The 22,039-nt window shown below is 35.7% G+C and overlaps 1 protein-coding gene across 1 annotated transcript; it reads right to left on the reverse strand.

Annotated features, from left to right (window-relative positions):
- Positions 1 to 1,364: 1,364 nt before the first annotated feature.
- On the reverse strand, positions 1,365 to 3,604 carry LOC137718750 (probable isoaspartyl peptidase/L-asparaginase 2). The gene is made up of 4 exons (XM_068458288.1): positions 3,349 to 3,604; positions 2,623 to 2,856; positions 2,083 to 2,169; positions 1,365 to 1,988 (listed from the first exon to the last, which is right to left on the reverse strand). The coding sequence occupies exons 1-4, from the start codon at positions 3,508 to 3,510 to the stop codon at positions 1,494 to 1,496; spliced, it is 978 nt and encodes a 325-aa protein (XP_068314389.1). The 5' UTR covers positions 3,511 to 3,604; the 3' UTR covers positions 1,365 to 1,493.
- Positions 3,605 to 22,039: the final 18,435 nt, after the last annotated feature.

Genomic DNA, 22,039 nt, shown 5'->3' on the forward strand with positions numbered 1-22,039 from the left:
CCTACTTTTACATAAAGGGATCATCTTCAGATTATTTCCTCCTAATCCACCAAGTACGGGGATCTGAACCGTTGAAATTTGATCAACGGCTACAAACAGAGATCCACTTTAAAAGTTATAATAATTTTAACCATTCAATCAAATTTCAACGGTCCAATCCCGGAACTTAATGTATTAGGAGAAAATGATCCGGAGAATATCATTTTCCTATTTTTGCCTCAGTGCCATCTTTTCCGTAGTTCTCACACGTGCAGTGTTGCGCATGTGGTAATTGGCTGGTTGTTCTGGAATCTTGACACGTTAAGCTATGCCCAACTAACCACCGTCCGAAGGACCATATTATTCTGAAATCTTTTGTTTCATCGGACGTAAATTGTGTGAGGACTCAATATGGGCCAGCAATACATGTGAATCCCTTTCTGCTTTTTCATATTCTTCTGATGAGAATTTCAGGCTTAACTTGTTTGAGGTCCTTGGCTATATTCCCGGAAAGGGCTAAATATAGTTATGATTAAAATTATGGTTTTATAAAAACTTATTTTAAATAAATAGTGTCAGATCATGTATATTATCTCTAACCGAATGATTAAATGTAGCCTTCTTGATAATTTATTTATTTTAAATTTATATTTTAAATTTATTGATTAATTTAATTAAACTGTTTTTAGATGTTTTCAAATCTAATCGTTATATTTCAATCAATTATTGGAAATGAGGAGCGAGGCCCAAAAAAAATAGGACTAAAAGGGGGCTACATTTGTCCACGCCCTTTTGACTAAATAATAACCGGTTGGATTTCATAATTTATAGCCCAGCTATAAATGAAGATAAGATTTTAGACAAATCAAATGTTTTTTTTTATTTTTAAACCTTTAGCCTTTTCTATTGAAGATGATCTAAATTATCAAACATGTCAAAGGAATCACTATCAGCAATTTGACAAACACAAAGCCTCAGCACGTTCATGATAAAAGTGGTTTCAGGAATCTTCATTCATTTGGCTTTTTCTTTTTTTTTTTTTTTTTTTTTTTAAGGAAAACATCATTTGGCTACTTTTGACAACAAGATTTTTCGGATGCCCTACCTAAAATTTGTACATTTCAATCACGAAATGGCATCTAATTTTAGTAGAGACTACAAAAAGTTGTGTCCTGTTAGTTCGTCAATAAAATACATCTGCCAACAGATCCTTTTATTTTCAAATTCAAATTATGTCTTCGTAAATAAGAAGAGTTTAGAATATATACTGTCAAAATTTATACTGTGTAGTGATTTAAAAAGAAATGAAGATTATGGAAATGCTTTGACTGTTTATTTAACGATAATGAGAAAAATACGTGCCACTTCAACTAAAGTTTACACCTAATGAAAGGCATCCATTTCTGATATTAGCCTCCACCAACATCAAAACAAAGCCTAGGTACTGATTATTTAGTATCTAAGACTCCCAACAAAGCAAACCCAGAAAGATTTTTCACTTTCAAAATCCCTCTCTACTCCCAAATCTCAACCTCCATGAACCCATCCTCGGTAGCACACCCCCTAAACATTCCCATACAATTAAACCCATAAGCTACTTCACCCTTGTTAGACACAGCTATGAGTCCGGCCTTGCCATCATCAAGCCTCTCTTTGATCACAAAATCCACTGCATCTTGCAGCCCCAGGCCCTTGTACTCCATAACTGCTGCCACCTCACGCGCGAGTGTCCCGCGTATGATTGCCTCGCCCTCTCCGGTGCACGAGACCCCACAAAGGTTACATGCATAGGTACCGGCACCAATGAGTGGCGAGTCACCAATTCGACCAGTCATTTTGTTCATGAGCCCACCGGTGGATGTAGCTGCAGCGCAACGCCCTTGGCTATCTACCACCACACACCCAACGGTCTCAGGGGCGTAAACTCTAATGGGAAGCCCGTTCATGACCAACGGACTCTCTACACCTGCGCTGCAACTCTCCAATCCTAATGGAATCCTATAATCAAACTGCCCGCGACCAAAATTAATTAATATATGACCCAAAACGTACTAAGTACTTAATCCGTTAATTAATTACCCTTGATGAACAGAATATACGTACCAAGATTGTGTTGGCCTCCTTGGCCAATTTGAGCATCCCCACATTATCCTCCGTGATGAAATACTCATTGTCCACGACCTCAACGCCCTAAAATATTACACAAAACCCCATTAAGATTCCACAGAAAAATAATATATACAAATGAAATCTTTATTCAGATTATATTTGTAGATCACATGATTTAAGGATTAATAATAAAATCTAACTATCAATTGTCGTTATACTTAATTTACAAAATATAATTTAAAAATAAAGTCCATATTATTTTTCTATATGAGATAGTAGTGGAAGGAGATCAACTAAAATAATAATTAAGTAAACGTGTGGCACTGTGAACAGTAAGGTGGAATCTTTGCAGTAGATTCAGATTCAGATTCATTACACCTGCGGAACAAGACAAGAGTTTATATTTTATTCAAAATTTTTGGTATAAGGATTTATTATTTTTGTCAAGAATCCAAATTTAAATTTTGGTTCTGCATTTGGGTATTAAATATTATTATAGATAATGAAAGGGGTTAAAGTGAAAATATAATAAACCTGTTGTCGGGCGAAGTCTTCGGCGCCGGAGAAGGCGAGGTAGGAATGAGGGGATTTGTCCATGACGAGGCGGGCGAGTGAAACGGGATTCTTAACCGTGGTTAAGCCCGAAACGGCGCCGCACCGTCTATTGGGTCCATCCATGATGCTGGCTTCCATCTCAACCGTCCCTTTAGCGGTGAGAGCGGATCCACGGCCAGAGTTGAAGAAGGGATCGGCTTCCAATTCCCGAACCTATTTTTTGACAAAAAAAATTCACAAAAATTAATAATAAAACCAATATTCAGTAAAAAAATAATTAAAAATAAAATAGTCTTTGAGGAGTGTAAACTATAAGAGAAAGTTCCAGCATGCATCATGCACCGCCAGCTTAGGGTAACCGGGCAAACTAAAAACGTGACTAAAAACTCGGAAAACATAACGGGAAAGTTTTCAGTATTTGGAAAATCATTACGGCTTGTTTGGTCACGTGAAAATACACATAAAACAAACACAGAAATGGGATTAAATCGGCATTAAAAGATATTGAACATGAAAATCAAATGGGTAATAGCAACGAATAAAAATGCAAACGCGAATTAGGTCAGCTAAGTCTGAGTTTAATATCGTGTTATAAATTAGGATAATTTAGAATGCCGTCTTGTATGATATGACGGAAGACATGAATGCCATTTTTATGGGATTGAAATGGAGAGAAATGTCGAGAGGGGGAGGGGGGAGACGTACAACGAGCTCGACAACATCGATGGCGGCGAGATCGGAGCGGAGAGCAGAGATGCCGAGATTGAGGCACCGGGTGAGGAGTTGTTTGGCCTGCTCCTGACGCTCCATGGGGAGGTTTGGGTCGACACCCGCGCCGCCGTGAACCGCAATTGCCCAACCACCCATATTTTTCTGCCTCTCAGTCGCGCTCTCTGTGTCCCTCTCTGGACTTGCTTTGGTGCGACTCTAGATCTCTCTTTGTGCGCGCCCTCTTTTTTGCTTTGTTTGTGTTGTGTCTACGAAATGCCAGCGTTGCGGGGATTTTATAGGCAGGGGCGGATTCCAAATTGCCTAAGGAGTCGGATCTTAAAATTTAATTAAATTGGGTCGTGCTGATTTCCAAGGTTTGGCCCCAATATAAAAAGGGAATGCTGCTAATATTTTCACTTGAAAAAGGCTCCGGTGGCGATAAGATAGTCGGAAAATTACCTTTGTGGTAAAAAACAATTAAAGATTTAAGCTTTTGTGGTGAAGTGTGTTAAGATTTAGGCTTAAAATTGAAAATTTCGTTAATTCTTCTTTAATTGTAAGCACATAAGGCTCTCATCTGAGACTAAAATGATAAAATTAGACTCACATGTAAGCTTCATTGGTTAACAATTAACAGAGAGTTTAGTTTTAGCCACATATGTGTGGCTCACGTGCTAATAATTAACAGAGAGTTAATGGAATTTTCAATTTTTGGCCAAAATCCTAACACACTTCACCACAAGGGCTTAAATCCTTATTTTTTTTTCGCCACAGGGATATCTTCCTACTATCCTATTACCACGAGGACTAATAATCCAATTGGGCATTTGAAAAATGTTAGAGAGATCAAATATGTATGAAAATAATTCTTAGTTTTAAAGAGCATTTGTATTCCTACTCACCTTGTAACTAAAATATTGACAACAAATCATAACTATGTACTTGGTGGGAGTTTAATCCCACTACTTCTCTTCGATCATAATAACTAATTATTTAATCCACTAACACTATCATTCTACTAATAAAATAAATAACAAATCAATATGAAGGAGTAAAACAACAGGATATGTGGATTTTTCCATAGGCCTAGACTTGACTAATTTGATTAGCACAATGTGCTCTTTTATATGTCTCCAAGTTCATATTCATTCTCTACATTGAAAAATGACAAATTGTTTACATGGAAGTGTTTCTAAAATAACTGAAAGTGTTTTTGATAAAATTGTTTTTGGGTTTGAAAAGCGCTTGAAGTGTTTTATGTAAGAGCATCAGTTATATGTTTTTTTTAAGAAATGCGTCATCTAATTTTCTAAGATTCATTAGTATTTTTACTAAGAATTGGTTCCAAAACACTTTCATCAAAAGTGATTTCAATCATTTTAAATACATTTCTAAACGAGTCAAAATGAAACTTTTTATATCTTTTTACACACCTATATTTAATCATATTCATTATTTTCGTTTAATTTTATTAAGATTTCTCGATTAAAATTAAATTTAATTAGGATTCCCCTGCATTGCATTTGTGTTTGTGCCCCCACTTGTTGCGGGAAGTTATTCTAGTGTTAGCTGTGTCCAATGGGGAACGACCTGACGCACGAATCTCCAACCCATCTTCTATTTTGTGTTTAAGGTTTAATCACCCTTCATTTTGTTCATAAAAAAAATAAAATAAAAAAAAAAACCCTTTATTTGCGGTCTTCCTTATTTTTGGATTGTCTTTTCCTCTAGTTTGGTATTGCTGTGTTTAAAAAGAGAAAAAAAAAAACTACTTAAGTTATATTATAAGAATAAATAGTTGTAAAATAAAGTTGTTAAGTGTTTGATAAAATTGCTTTTAACAAAAAATAAAAAAATAGTGTCTAATTATACGGTAAACTTTTATATAAATTGCTAAGAATATGGTATTTAATGTAATATAATAATTGTCAAAGAGAATAATGTAGGGGGCTTTTTAGCCAAAATAGTCCCTGAGATTTGCATCACTCCCCACTTTAGCCCTTGAGATTTGAAATCAATAGAAGTAGTACCGAGCTTGTCCAACATCAATTATTGTGGTCATTCCATGAAAAATCTCCATTAAATAAGGCTAAAATGACAAAAATGCTCTCAATTTTTGTCAAATCATTTGGCTCATTGTTTATTAAATTGAGGGTATGTCTGTCATTTTGGTCATTATTTAATATAATTTTTCATGAAATGACCAAAATGATTAATGGTGGACAAACTCAAGGACCACTTCTATTGATTTTAGATCTTAGGGACTAAAGTGATGAGTTATGCAAATCTCAGGGACTATTTTAGCTAAAAATTTTAATGTAGGGGCAATGATTGTAATTTTATAAAATATGTGGCGGTATACTTGCCATTTAAAAATTTTAGTAAATGGGGACTGATTACTATGCTTTGAAAAAAAAAAACCATTTTTTTCTACTATTATTGACAACAATTTTTTTTTTTTTAAACACGTTTGATGTTGCAAAATTTTTTAATAAGCTTTTTTATTTTTATATTTTTTTATTTTTTATTTTTTTAAGCACAACAATCTCAAACTAGCCATTAACCAACTTATAATCTCTTAGCTGGCCCCAACACATCTTCTGCTTTTATGTAAATGCCCTAATCTAACTCATTTTTGCCACTAATGTCATGAATTTTTAGCATGCAAAGGATAGCCTGCCCCAACCCAACGGTGAAAGAGAAATGTTAAAGAGACTCTTTAAAAAACTGGACTATTCATGGATTCTCCATCATCTCATGTTTTTTACATAATATTTTATAATGTTGACACGAAAATTGTGCCAAAAACATGATGTGATGGAGAATCAATAGACTTTTGAATCTCCTTAGCATGAAATCGAGCAACGAAGGTAATTTTGGAATTTAGGGACCAATTTAAGTTTTACCACGCACATATTTCAAATCTACTTGATAAGGAAGCGAGTTAAATGAAATGACTTATGTGGGTTTTCCATAAAAAAAAAAGGAGATTATTTTTAATTATAAAAACTTACATAAAACGGATATACAATTATTATGATATTTTATTAATAGAACAATGTATGTAAGTTTATCTTTAGAATAACGTTAACTTTGACGATAAACGTTACTATAAGAGTGCATCCACACTATATATTTCAAGATTTTACAAATTTCAAATTCATATAACTTTCTCCAACTCACGAGAGCGGTCTGGTTTGGAGCAGCTTATGGAGTGGCCAGGCCAGGGCAGTCTGGTCATGACAACTAAACACCTGCATGCAAGTAAATCGTAGAAAAAATATATTTTTGCTTTGAAAGTCGTGCAGATACGTACAAGAACTCTTGGCAATAGTTTAGTAGAAAAATCATCGTTATCATAAACTATTTTGTTTTCTTTTCTCCTCGTTGATTTTTCTTCTCGTTTGTTCTTCCTTTGTTTGTGGTCGTGACTCGAGTTTACGAATTATATAATGCCTAGTATATGTACAGAATCTGATCATTTTTTATACTGATCGCTGAAGACGATTTTAATTTTTTTTTTCATTAATTAATTGTTTCAAAAATAATGCCCAGTATATGTAGGTTAAATTTATAGTTGAGAAACAGAAATATGTAATTTTTCACTGCCTTGCCTTTGGAGAGATTTTGTAGTGTGCCCTGAGTACGGTCCGGTACATCAAGTATAATACAATTTGTTGAAAACTTAAAACAAAAAAAATTCAACCAATTGTTTGTTATACTTGGTGTACAAGGCCATGTTTTCAGCATCCACAAAAATTTATCTTGCCTTCATGCTTAAACATGAAGAGAAATGCTAAGTGGACTATCTAAAAAATGAGACTTTTCATGAATTATTTGTTACACAGTAGAACGTTAATTCTAGTGAATTTGATTATGAAAGTGATGTTAAGCACCCCCAACCTAGACTTGCATGCTATAGTTGCTACCCTATTAATTTCTGCCTGGAGATTAACATATAATTTAACCACTTAGTGTCAAGTCACTTTCTTTAAACATTTCAAATTTCATAGGACGTCTAAATTTCTGGCTAATTTAATGTGACTTTCTTTCTACGCATTTCCATATATAAAACCGGAGTAGGTATGGCGGGCCTGGCGGCGGAGCCCTAATCATAAATTCAAAGGTGAGATGGGTCCCAACGGTGCTGGATTATTTCTGTATTTCGTTTAAGTATATCCCCACATGAGCATAATCGATCTAATTAGCACAGGATAATGAGATGATAAGACTGATGATGATTGGTTAAATGGTCTTGCTTAGGCTGATGACAATGTATTGAGGATGAAGCTGGCAGATATACATAAGGGTCATTCAAACCTTCTTAGCTAATTACGTAAAGATTACATCAATTAAACTCCACAACATTGATTTTCATGCGTACGTATATTAGGGCATCAAGTATATATCTATAGGAAGATTCTTTGTTATAGCTTTTGCATGGAGCAGTTCTCTCGCAGTAAAATGGAACCTAAAGATCTCACTTAAGAGACAGACTCAACCAAGAACTTCTTCTCTTTGCATAGAAACACATACAAAGTGTTTTTAAATAAAAATTTTAATTCTTGCTATCAAGGCTCTAAAAGGCACTAAGCCCTAGTCAGACGGTAGGCAAGGGTTTAGCTAAAGGACCGGGCCTAGGTGAAGGGTTAGGCAGTTTTTTATTTTAATTAAAATAATCATATAAAATACAAATAAATGTCTACTTATACTTTAAAAAAAATACATAATTGTATTAGGATATATAATAAATTGCAAAATAGAATTGACATATAAATTATAAAGTACTAGAATATATTGAGAACATGGGGACCAAACATATAATGAGTATTCATCCAAGTACCCAACAAATCTTTTACAATTTATTGAAAAAATAAAATGCAAAATTGAAGTTATTTATTTTTTATCTAAGTGAGAGTCACAATCTAGCTAGGCCACCTAGTCGTCATCCAAGTATTCAATAAGTCTCTTACAATTTATGAAAAAATAAAGTGCAAAATAGAAGTTTTCTATTTTATGTCTAAGTGAGAGTCGGGATCAAGTTAGGTGGTTTAGAAGGGTCTAAACGAGCCAAACGAATACCTAAGTAGATCTAAGCGACTTTCTTATTTTAAACGTCCAAGAATTAATTATGATGGTGGCCGACGGAGACTTTTAAAATGCTTACTATAAGACTAAAGATTGATGGAACATGCATCTAACTCCCAAAGTTGGGGACGAGACATCATGGCAGCTACACATTTTATTGCTCATAGACGTCGTACCCACTAATAGTTTGTCTGGTGTATCGTTGGTGGGACATGAACAAATTCACTTGTCCCCCCCCCCCCCCCCCCCCAAAAAGACTTTTACAATGTTAATATACACAACATTATGCACATATGCTAATGTGGAAGGAATAGATGGGCTTATCCTTGATTTATAAAATCAGCACATAAGCTAATTATACCATGCCACATAACCATATTTTACAGTATCCTTCGTAAATAATATCATGACATTTTCCCTAGCTTAGCTCTCTTTAAGGTTTGCCTTTGTTGGTATTGTTCAATTATAAGCTGTGATTAGGATTTAGAAAATAAGCTATGTGCTGAATTGTGTATTCACTTGTGCTAAAATTGTCAAGTGTAGGGCTCAAATATGTAAGGTCATGAGTGTCATGTGTAATGATCCTAGTTGTTAGCTAGATGAGTGGCTGTGATTCACCTCTAGAGAGAGAGTGATCCAACAAACAGTCTTAATGGTTTTATTCTCTTTTTACACGCCTTGTGTGATGTGAGAGTAGTAATCAATGAAAAAATCATTCATCTGTGATTTGCAGAGAGAAGAAGCAGCATCCATTTTCTTCTATCAATGCATTCATCTTCTTTTCCGAATTACATCAGCTAACTCTAATATGGTATCAGAGCCAGGTTTGATCAATTAAGATCTGGGCGTGGACTGTGAAGCTGAAAACGTCATTGACGTTAAAGCATTCGAGCTACATTCAAGCTTACTCCCATTCTGGTAAAGTTGCCAGAATTCCATACAAATCAAAATCGAGTTTGTTTTCCTGTCACATCGGAGCCCACGATGGCCGGATCTGGAAGTTCAGAATTAAGGACTATGATGTTCTTTGGTGAGAACTACGAGTTCTAGAAAATCAAAATGACAACGATTTTCAAGTCTCATGGACTGTGGAAATTGGTAGAGAAAAGGATTATACTCCCTGATGATTCAAAGAAGAAGAAAACGAAGGTTGAAGAAACTGAAATTGTGGATGAAGATGATGAAAATATTGTTGAAATGTTCATGAAGGATGCCAAAGTTGTCGGGATTATTCAAAATGCTGTTTCCGATCAGATTTTCCCCCGAATCGCCAATGCAAACTCATCTAAAATGGCTTGGGATCTGTTATATGGAGAATACCATGGTGGTGATAAGGTACGATCGGTAAAACTTCAAAATCTTAGGCGTGAGTTTGAATATGCTAGGATGCGAGATGGTGAATCTTTGTCTAGTTATCTTACTCATTTAAATGAGATGATTAATCAAATGAAAACGTTGGAGAGACACTTTCAAATGAAAGAATGGTACATAAAGTGTTGATTAGTCTGAGTAAAACTTATGATCCTATATGCCTTGTGATTAAAAATACTAAATGCCTTGAAACTATTGAGCTACAAGAAGTGATTGCAATTTTGAAAGGTCAAGAGCAGCGTTTTGATTTACACTCCTCCGATGCAACTGAAAAGGCTTTTGCTTCTTTATCTGTGGGTAAAAATAGACAGAGTAAGAGCAATACTTAGTCTAGTAAATAACAGGCAAAAAAAAAAAATAAAAAATAAAAAATAAAAAATAAAGGAACTCAAAGGGTAAGAAATGGGATTCAAAGCCAAGGTTTCAACAAACATCACAATCTGTGAGTCAAGCAGGTGCAAAACCTCAATGCAAAGTGTGTCCAAGTTTCATTTTGGAGAATGTAGGCATAAGGGGAAACCAAAATGTTACAATTGTGACAGATTTGGTCATTGGGCCAAAAAATGCACTGCAGGAAAGCTTGTGCAAAAGGCAAACTATACAAATCAAGTAGAAGTGACAGGGAACCTTTTACATGCAAATAGTGCTATCTTAGAGTCAAATGTGAATGGTCATTAGCATATTGATAGTGGATGCAATAATTACATGACAGGAAATGTAGATCTTCTTGTTGATGTGAGAACAAATGTAGCAGGGAAGGTACAAATGCCAACTGGAGCATTGATGGATGTAGCTGGAATAGGTTCACTAGTGATCAACATTAATAAAGATAGAAAATACATTAGAGAAGTTATGTATTTACCTGGTTTAAAAGAAAATATGTTAAGTGTTGGACAAATGGATGAGCATGGCTATTACTTACTTTTTGGAGGAAAGATGTGCAGTGTATTTGATGGACCTTCACTTGACTGTCTCATTGTTAAGTTAGAATTGAAGAGACACAGATGCTATCCTTTTAGAATTGAAGAGACACAGATGTTATCCTTTGTCATTGTCATCAAATGATCAGATGGTGTTGAAAACCAATGTGTCTCATTCAACAAGAATTTGGCAAAAAAGAATGGGTCACTTGCATTTTAAAGGGCTCAATCAGTTAAAGGATAAAAATATGGTACATGGTTTGCCATACCTAGAAGAACACAGTGAAGTGTGTAAAGGGTGTCAACTTGGAAAATAACACAGAGATGATTTCCCAAGAGAACAAGCATGGAGAGCTAGTGCACCACTGGAGTCAGTGCATGTAAACCTGTGTGGACCTATGAGAACCGAATTTATTACAGGGAATAAGTATTTCATGTTGCTCATTGATGATCACACCAAAATCACATGGGTGTATTTTCTCATGCACAAATATGAAGTTTTAAGCTATTTTAAGAAGTTCAAAGCTATGATTGAGCTGGGTTCAAAGTGAAATGCTTGAGAAGTGACAGAAGGGGAAAGTTTATGTCCACTGAATTCACTCAATTCTGTGATGATTTAGGCATTCAAAGGCAACTTACACTAGCCTACACTCCTTAACAAAATGGAGTGGTAGAAGGAAAGAGAGAATAGTGGTGGAAATGGCAAAATCAATGCTACATGACAAAGGAATACCTTGCTATCTTTGGGTTGAAGCTGTTCACACTACAGTCTACATTCTAAATAGGTGTCCTACAAAATCTCTGGACAACATCACTCCATTTGAAGCTTATTGTGGGAGAAAACCATGTATTGCTCATCTGAGAATATTTGGCTCAAAGTGTTATGTACATGTTCCAACTGAACTAAGACATAAGCTTGAATCGAAGAGCACAAAAAGGGTGTTTGCTGGATATGCAACATGTGAGAAAGGCTATAGAATATTTGATCCAAACTCTAAGAAGCTAATTTTGTCTACAGATGTAGTGTTTGATGAAGACTCAAGTTAGGATTGGAAGTCAACTAGTAGCAGCCAATTCTCTGTAACCTACTTATAGGGTCAGAATGAAGTTGAGCCTAGAATGAATGAGATTGAAAGAACACCCATATCTAGTTGTGTTCCACATTTAAGGGAATAAACTAGTAGTAGTCAAGAAATCACTGATGTCACTCAGTCTTATGATCACACACCTTTGAAATGGAGGAATTTGAATGATGTTCTTGCTTAATGCAATATGTGCATTGTGGAGCCAGAAAAATATGCAGAAACAGCTCAAGATGAATCTTGGTTAAAAGTAATGCAAGATGAGTTGGCCATGATTGAAAAGAATGGCACATGGGAATTAGTTGACAGACCAACAATGCAGCCTGAGTTAAGTGGGTTTACAAAACCAAATTAAACCTTGATGGCTCAGTTTTAAAGAACAAGGCAAGGTTAGTTGCCAAAGGTTATGCTCAGAAACCTGGTTTGGAATATAATGAAACGTATGCTTCAGTGGCTAGATTGGACACCATCAGAACCCTCATTGCTTTAGCAACTCAGAAGAACTGGAAGTTGTACTAACTTGATGTTAAATCTGTTTTCTTAAATGGAGCATTGCATGAAGAAGTGTATGTGGAACAGCCATAAGGATTTGTAGTGAAAGGCAATGAAGATAAAGTGTATAGGCTCCATAAAGCTCGCTATGGACTGAAATAGGCACCTAGAGCCTGGTATGGGGAAACTGATACATATTTCTCACATTGTGGTTTTCAAATGAGCTTAAGTGAACCAACACTGTATATCAAGTCAAGGGGAGAAAATGATATCATAATTGTTTTTATCTATGTAAATGACATTGTCTACACAGGTAGGAGCATGGAGATGTTGAGAGAATTCAAAGAGGACGTGATGATGAAGTATGAGATGACATAGTTAGGTCTACTCCACCACTTTCTAGGAATAGGGGTCATTCAAACTAACTCTAGCATTTTTATTCATCAAAAGAAGTATGCCTCTTCTTTGTTGAAAAAATTTGGTTTGGATGAATGCAAATCTGTGACTACACCAATTGTAGCAACTAAGAAATTGAGTAAAAATGATGGGAGTGGATCTATAAATGAAGAACAGTATAGAAGCATTATGGGAAGCTTGTTGTATCTCACTGCTACCAGACCTGATATCATGTATGCATCTAGTCTACTTGCTAGATTCATGCATTGTCCTACTAACAAACATTATGTAACTGCTAAGAGAGTAATTAGTTACATAAAGGGAACTTTGGATTATGGCTTGGAGTATGTGAAAGGAAAGAAAGCAATCCTAATTGGATTATGTGATAGTGATTGGGGATGATCAATTGAAGACAGTAAGAGTACCTCATGCTATGCATTTTCTTTTGGAAGTGGAGTGTTCTCATGGGCATCTATCAAGCAAAATTATGTTGCATTTTCAATTGCAGAGGCAGAATAGATTAGTGCGTCAAAAGCCACAACGCAGGCAATCTGGCTAAGATTTGTACTGAAGGACTTTGGAAAACTTCAAACTGAAGCAACTCCATTGCAGTGTGATAACACATCTGCAATTGCCATCACTAAGAATCCAGTGTTTCATCAAAAGACAAAGCATGTCGATAGAAGATATCACTTCATCAAGGATGCATTGCACGATGGTATAATTGATCTGGTGTACTGCCCTACAAGTGAACGATTGGCAAATATCTTCACCAAGGCTTTGACCAAGGACCGATTCAACTACCTCATTGATTTGCTTGGAGTCAAATCAGCTCAAAGCTTAAAGGGGAGTGTTGAATTGTGTATTCACTTGTGCTAAAACTACCAAGTGTAGGGCTCAAATATGTAAGGCCATGAGTGTCATGTAATGATCCTAGTTGTTAGCTAGATGAGCGGTTGTGATTCACCTCTAGAGAGAGAGTGATCCAGCAAAGAGTCCTAATGGTTTTATTCTCTTTTTACACGCCTTGTGTGATGTGAGAGTAGTAATCAATGAAAAGAATTATTCCTCTATGATTTGTAGAGAGAAGAAGCAGCAACCATTTTCTTTTATCAGTACATTCATCTTCTTTTCCGAATTACGTCACCTAACTCTAACAGGTATATGTATATCTGTGCGCATGAATATATAGGTATATGTATCCATGCCTATCATATTTTGCTCTCTTTTAAACCAACGCAAACGACATCTTTTAATTAGTTAATTTTCCAGCGTATATCTTATATTCTTTTTAAGGTTAATTGCATGCTACATCTTGTAATTTTCGAAATGGACCGCCATGTTCTAATTTGCTAACATTGTACTATGATGTTTTAGAATCATATCAATTTATGCGGTTTAGATGTTGAACTTTGTGATCATTCGTTAAGTTGATGACATGATGATCATGAGGACTCATTTATAGGTTAACGTGGAATTAACAACCCGGAACAAAAATAACCATCATCGAGTTTTATCTTCTCTTCATAGTAGACGTTTCGTATCCCAAAAACAACAAACAATGGTACAATTTGGTTATAGTGGTGAAAGTGTGGCTTAATTTTGCACAGCTCATAAATGAATCCTCATCAGTTTAACGGTGGATTAGAAACAAACAAACGAAAGATAAACGAGTGTGTTTTCAAAATCTCATTGTCATTATTTTTTTTATAATTAAAAACACTAACATAGAGGATGTAAATTATCGTCAACCTTTTTTCTTATATGCATACCATAAAACTTGAATAGAACTTTCGAAGAAGGATATCTAACATCAAGTTTTCAATTTAGTAAAACAATATTTGTGTCCAGTTCTCCATTTAGTAGAACAGTATGTGCGTTACATGGAAATTATGATCACACAATGCTATATATGTACAACCCGATCATCTTACTAACAATTTTCTGTATTTCTCAACCAATGTAACTAGCTAACATGAGTTGATCGATGCAGTTAGTTTTTCTTCCTCTTAAAATGTGTGGGTGTAGTGTGATCATGTAGGTTGAGAAAATAACGTTTTCCTTTATCAAAGTGTCATCTTGCCCCGTACGTAATACTGTATGCCATCTATGGTTTAGTTATCTTGGCCTCGCTTTCCAATAGGTGGAGGAAAAGCCTGAAAAATTAGAGCTAGCCTCATTTGTAACTGTTAGGAATTTTCGTTTTGTACCTTGTTACTTGTTCGCTAGATTTGTTGCATGCCTAGGGAACATGTAAATATCCGCTAAATCTTGTGACATATAAATTTTCCACTTATAAGTGGGATGTCGTAAATTTAATTTTCATGAATTGTTGTCAAATTATGATCAGAGTATTATGAGGTTTAATTCAACTCTAACTAGTGCTAGTCAATCAATAATTTGCCTCAAACAACTTCGCGTCACACGTCCTCTCAAATTTCAACCTAATCATCACTAAATGATGGTCCAATTGGAATCCACACGTTATATTTAGTGCATGCTTATGTATTTCCCACAACTAAAGTATGACTGTATGTACGTCATTTTTTGCCAACTAAGGTCATTGTTGGAGAGTGACAGCCGCCTTCGGACGTGGGTTTGGACCCTGTGCTACTTTCCTCGGCACAAAACACACCATGCAACACAATTATTAATAAATAACTTTAACGAAAAGCTTCTGGTACAGTTTATTATAAAGAAAAATCGTATTTTCACACTAAAAAGTCAATCCTTGTACTATTTATTTTACCTTTTATTTTGTCCTTATCGTTAAAACTCAAAATTTTCAAACCGTTTTCATTAGTATTCTTTATTAATATGTAAGCATGCATGCTGAGTTCCGAAGAGAAGGGTAGTGTCATAATCATTGACGTAAAATGGTGGAAACATAACATATGATAATTAATAATAAGAATAAAGGAGTGAACTTTCACTAACATTTACCAATAATTTGGAAACAAATTATGGTAGTGACATCATGCATTATAGAGTGTGCATACGTAATAGTACATAGATTAATCTGAGAGGTACGTACACTAGGTTAATTAATTAGTAGAAAACTTGGAAATAAAAACATGAATAAATTAAATAAGGCTTGTATTTTGTATTGAGCACAATTGATGCCAGAATTCACGTGATTATGTGAAACTGATGCTAGCATGAGACACGTTTGCATTGAGACTGATGCTAGCATCTCCACTAACTTAGGAAAAAAGTAACGTATTATACATAATACTATTACGGTCAACATCAAGAAGCTAAGATAGATAAGTAGAGCAAGTTGTAAACTTAATGGAGAACTCTGCAGAACGCATTTCCAAAGACCTTTGAGGTGGTGGTGCATTCGAGCCAATCATGCATATCTGCATGCTAAGGCGGCAATAAACATATAAACATAAACATAAATACTACAAACGCTTTTGAGGGGAACTTGAAGACGTACGTTGTATATTGGTAAATGTCACGTCGGTCATGGCCACTGTGAGGAGAAATTTTAGCGTTTAGGGAAAATGGACTACCGAATTCCGACGGCACACTAAGAAAAAGTCCATGCCCACCCCTTGATATGAGACCCACATTTATTTCATTTTGTTTTATCCCACCCTCTCTCGTACCATCCTCACTTTCTCTCCCGCACATAAGCCTTTCTCGCAACGCCTGAGTGATTCTTCTGCGAAAGACATAATGGGAATTGTGTGAGAGGTGGGGTAAAAAAATGGAGTAAGACTGAGTCTCAAATCAAAGAGGTCGGCCATGGGTTGTTTTTTAGGAAACTTTAACGAAAATCTTCCGGTATTATTCACTTAAATGAAAAACCACATTTTTATACTAAAAAGTCAATCCTGGCAGTAGCAGATCCAGAATTTTAACATTGGATGGTCCTAGTATAAAATATTCAAAGATTTTGTAGACGGAAATAGTGCACAATGTGCAAAAGATTTTTCTCTATTTTTTAAATGAAACATTTTGTCGAGTACTTTTTGTATATATGAGCGGCCTTGTTTTGTTCTTTGAAGATTAAAAGTCTTGTAAAATTTTCAATGTCAATTTTTCTTGGCATCTAATGACTTGAAAAGCCTTTCTTGAGAACAGGTAAATTAAAGAGTTTTTTTAATTTTTTTAATTTATTAAGATACTCTTAACTTGAAAGGGATTCTTTCTTTTTAGATATTAATAATTAAGAGGTGAAGTAATTTAAAAGGTTAACAAAACATATTTAGCATATAATACTTCTGCAGGGGATAGAAAAAAGGTATTTAAATAGAATGTGGTGGGTCCAAATTAGAAAAGGGATAGAAAGAGTGCAAAACGACAACGTTTCTTAAAAGTAAAAAAGCACAACCCTTCTTCTTCATTTTGCCGGTTCTGCAACTCAAGCTTTCCAGCGAATAAAACCCAGCGAATGATGGCTCTAATATTTACTATGTTATCCTATTAATTCACTATAATTTATCCTATCGAGTCCTTCATAGAGCTCTGCCTAGGGTTTAGGGTGGTCCTCCGAGGTTCTTCACAAGCGTTTCTTCGATGTTTGGAGGGTCCCTGGCCCACCCTGATCCCTATATAGATCCACTTTTTATTTTGTCCTTATCATTAAAACTCAAAGTTTTTAAATTCTTTTCATTAGTTTTCCTTTTTTTTAAGGATAATATTTTTTTTTTTAACAAACGATATTATTTACACAAAGGTTGGGTGGGGGAGTTGGCTAAACCTCATAGTGGACTAGCAATAATATGGTTCAAATTCCCTTTTGGCGAGAATCGAACCTAAAACCTCTCAATTATAAGTGAAGAGAAATATCACTTGACTATAGTACCAAATGATTTTTAAGGATATCACTTAGGTACTCAGTTGTGAGTACTTATCTTTTAATTTTGTGTATGATATTTTTGTTGAAAAATATTAGTATTTTATGGTTATTGGATGAATAATAAGTTGGTAGACGATGTAGCATTTTGAAGTTTTATAGCCGTTTCGGCATTCTTTGTTATTTACTAATATTCTTATTATTTTATAATCTTGTCGTACTTTGATATTCAACTCTTTCAACACTTCTTTTTATTATTTTCGAAAATAATAGATATATTATTAATTTTTCTAAGTTTAACAAAAAACATAGAACACGTGAAATTTTTTTCATTACACCAATTAAAAAAAAATGAGTACACAAAACACTCACTAACGAGCAGGTCCTTTTTTGGAAGTGGGTGGAAAAGATCCGGTGTTGAGGTTTCGTACACTAGAATTTCACACTGAGAGCCACGGAATCCACGAAGATGATTCCTCTCCCACAATCGCTTTCAGGACCCACTTGCTGAGTTGGCCAAGGCCCCCACTGTGTAGCTGATGGCCCCACAGTGTCTAGCGTGTTGTGTTGTTTTTGTGCGCTCCAAAAGATTCGCATCACATGTTCTGTCTTATTGCCATGCGGGGTATCTCCCAACTTTCCGCTACTCGGTGTGAAACTTCCGCCCCCGGGTTAAACTATTCCCCTTAATTAGTTGATTAATTTAACTAAAGTGAGTTGTCTCCTAATTTTGCCAACAGGTCCTCTTCGGATTCTTTTGATACGAATTTTGAAGATTCATAAATCTTGTTCATTCATCGTATATTATGTAATTAGTTTTTATCATGTACTATTTATATTTAATTTTAAATAATAATATTTAAAATAATTTTTAATTTCATAATGTACGATGAATAAATATGATTCAAGAATTTTTGAAATTCTCATAAAAAGGATCTGACGATGATCCGGATTCCTAATTTTGGCCCCTAATCCTGGCTCTTTCGGCTATTGGCTACTCTGATTTTTCATTCTTTTTTCCTTCTTTTTTTCGTGTCTTTGGGGTGGGGCAATTAAAGTTATTTTTACTCTTTAAACAGTGACTACAGAGAAGATAAGTTTAACAAAACCCGTAATTAGGGAAATAAAAAAATCATGACGAATTTCTTGTGCAGTGTAAGATTCTTGATTTGCTAATGGATCCACAGATCTTTGACAATCATATATTGAGAGCTTTAACGAAAAGCTCACGGTACTATTCACTTTAACGAAAAACCACATTTTTACACTAAAAAATCAAATCTAGTACTATTCACTTTACTCTTTAGTTTGTCCTTATCGTTAAAACTCAAAGTTTTCAAACCCTTTTCATTAGTTTTCCTTCATATTTACCCTACTTCCGTCCGTACTCAACGAAATTTTTTTATTTATTTAAACAAACAATATTATTTATATTATGAAAGGTGAGGAGTGAGCTAAGTCTAACAATAGGCTAACAATAATGTGGTTCAAATTCGCTTTTGGTAAGAATCGAACCTAAGTTCTCTCGCTTACAAGTGAAGAGGAATATCACTAAGTGGCACGTACTCAACGAAATTAGCACCACCTTTTTAGAGGTCTTTGTCATTAGAAATTAAAATATCTCAGCTCTAATTCTGATATTAAACTAAGAATTTATATTATGATCTGAAATTGACACTCTGAAAAATTCTCTAGGAGTGCATGATTTTTTTTTTTTTAAATGTCAATGATAGCTCACTTATGAGCTAAAATTTTCAAAACCAAACACAATTTACCATGTCACATCCCGGCCCGGGGCGGATCACTTCTCGGGCCCGCTCCACCACCGTAGCACGATATTGTCCGCTTTGGGCTTACCATTCCCTCACGGTTTTGTTTTTGGGAACTCACGAGCAACTTCCCAGTGGGTCACCCATCATGGGATTGCTCTAGCCCCCTTCTCGCTTAACTTCGGAGTTCCTACGGAACCCGAAGCCAGTGAGCTCCCAAAAGGCCTTGTGCTAGGTTGGGATGAGAATATACATATAAGGATCATTCCCCTGGGCGATGTGGGATGTCACAATCCACCCCCTTAGGGGCCCGACGTCCTCGTCGGCACACACGCGACCAGGGTTAGGCTCTGATACCAATTTGTCACATCCCGGCCCGGGTGGGACCACTTCCCGGGCCCGCTCCACCACCGTAGCACGATATTGTCCGCTTTGGGCTTACCATTCCCTCACGGTTTTGTTTTTGGGAACTCACGAGCAACTTTCCAGTGGGTCACCCATCATGGGATTGCTCTAGCCCCCTTCTCGCTTAACTTCGGAGTTCCTACGGAACCCGAAACCAGTGAGCTCCCAAAAGGCCTTGTGCTAGGTAGGGATGAGAATATACATATAAGGATCATTCCCCTGGGCGATGTGGGATGTCACATACCGTATGGTGGCTTCCTCAAATATATGGGCAGCTTTTTTTTTTTTTTTTTTTTAATTGATTAGGATTATACAGTGCGTCAAGAAACCTATTAGATTATACAAGTAAACAAGAAATTAGCAAAATTGACCAAGCTGGTTAGCATTAAACATATGTTGGTTAACACTAAACATATGTTACAACAAGATGTTTGTAAACAAATAACACGTTGTATAGAGCCATCCACAAGCCCTGTCCATACGTTTAGGTCGGAGTGTCAGTGATTGCTCAAAACTTAGATTTATTATCATCCCCGATTAGAGAAGACGATGCAAGTTGTAACTTAGTTGGATTATCAAATTTGGTGGACGTAGAAAGAACCATTAACTTTCACCTCACTGGGGATTAGAAATTAAAAAAAAAAAAAATACTAATTAGGTAGATATATCTTTATCCCATCTAAAAATTGGAGACAAATAATTAAGTTTGGTTTCTTCTTGTGACAAATCAAATTTATTTTTTATTTAAGATTATATACACATTATATATGTCAAAATATGAGTTTTGTTCTTGGCCTTCCAAAAATAGAGATTATTCCCTCGCTTTTATGGTAAGACCATGAGAGAGAGCTCAGTTTACAAAATGAAGCATGCCTATTTCTCCTATCACTGTCTGAAAAATAAAAAGAAGGAAGAATTTGCACTTGGACTTTTAATTTTCTGAAAAAACATGGAATGACAATTTTGTTTGGCTTAACCTAAATATCAACGAACGAACCAATGGGTTGTCACATATATGGATGGTTCACTAAGGTCCCAATACATATTTGTCACAGCATGCAGGTGTGAGGTGTGCATGCAACTACCTATGAATGATAGGACACAATAGGACAGGTGCTTTATATTATACCCTATCTATAATAATATACAAAACAACAACTTGTACAATATTGCTCAAATTTTGAGTGTTCAAACTTAATCCTTCACATTGCTAGTGGGTCGGTCGGGTTCGGGAGGAGCCACGTGCGACAACAATCGTGGTAACTAAATTTCATTGAAAACAATCCAAAGCAACTTGGGTCTTTAAAATCTTTGAGTATAGTTGGAGCTGATAAAATTTAGATTTTGAAAGAGACGGAACAGGCAGCTTGAAACAGAAATGGCAAAGTCCGGTGGGCTACACTGAAGGAGCATGGATCTTCTAGAACAAAGAAAGAAAGAAAAAGATAACACAGCAATGAAGTTTTGGATTTATACATGCACACTATTGTGTTTGTGCCTTGTCACCCGATGAATCGGCAAGTATTCTCAACTCTTCGGCTCTTCGTTGAGGCATGTTCCAACAGCCAGAGAGGTCGGCAAATGGGAGAACAAGCCCACAACTAATATGATTTATTCCTCACCATCCAATTCCATGCACTACTACGTTGAAATGAAATCCGCACAATTTGGAGGGTGTATAACAAGCTTAACTTACTTGAAGTTTGTTGGTGTTAGTTTAGCTTGATACTAGAAGCCATGGTGTATGAGTCGTAGATCGGAGGAGTACTAAGAACCGAGGGTTTAACAGTAGGTGGTCTGCTGCTAGTGTGCAAGTCCTACAGGAGAACTGTTACTAGTAAACTATATATAGTCTGAAAGTACGTAGGTGGTCTGCTACTAATTGCAATGAAGCATTTTGAGTTACAACCCCACATATAGAGGTTTGTTAGAATGTTCATGAGTTTTCAGTGGCTCAGGACGAAAACCTACAAAATGTGGCCTCTTTGACTTTATCTTCACATAAAAAAAAAACAGTTTTTATTTCTCATGTGTGAATCTTTGGCTCAACATAGCTTCACTAAGTGGTGTCTGTAGTTAGGTCATTAAAAGAAAAAAGAAAGGGTTGTGCAATCTAAACACCAATTTTTTCCTCTCACAAACCCCTTCCAATTTCTGGTCATAGGATTGAATATATTGAATAACATCAATGGACAAAAATTCACAGAAGTGTGTGAGATGTAAAAAGATATGTGCGAATAGCACTATCCAATAAAAAGGGCTTTAACAAATGAGCTCTGCATAGAATAAAATTTTGGGGCCCCTTTGGTGTTGGAGCCATGGGCGGTTGCACCTGGAGGCTTAGTTCAGGAATAA

The sequence above is a fragment of the Pyrus communis genome, chromosome 15 (genome assembly GCF_963583255.1).
Source record: "Pyrus communis chromosome 15, drPyrComm1.1, whole genome shotgun sequence".
NCBI lineage: Eukaryota > Viridiplantae > Streptophyta > Magnoliopsida > Rosales > Rosaceae > Pyrus > Pyrus communis.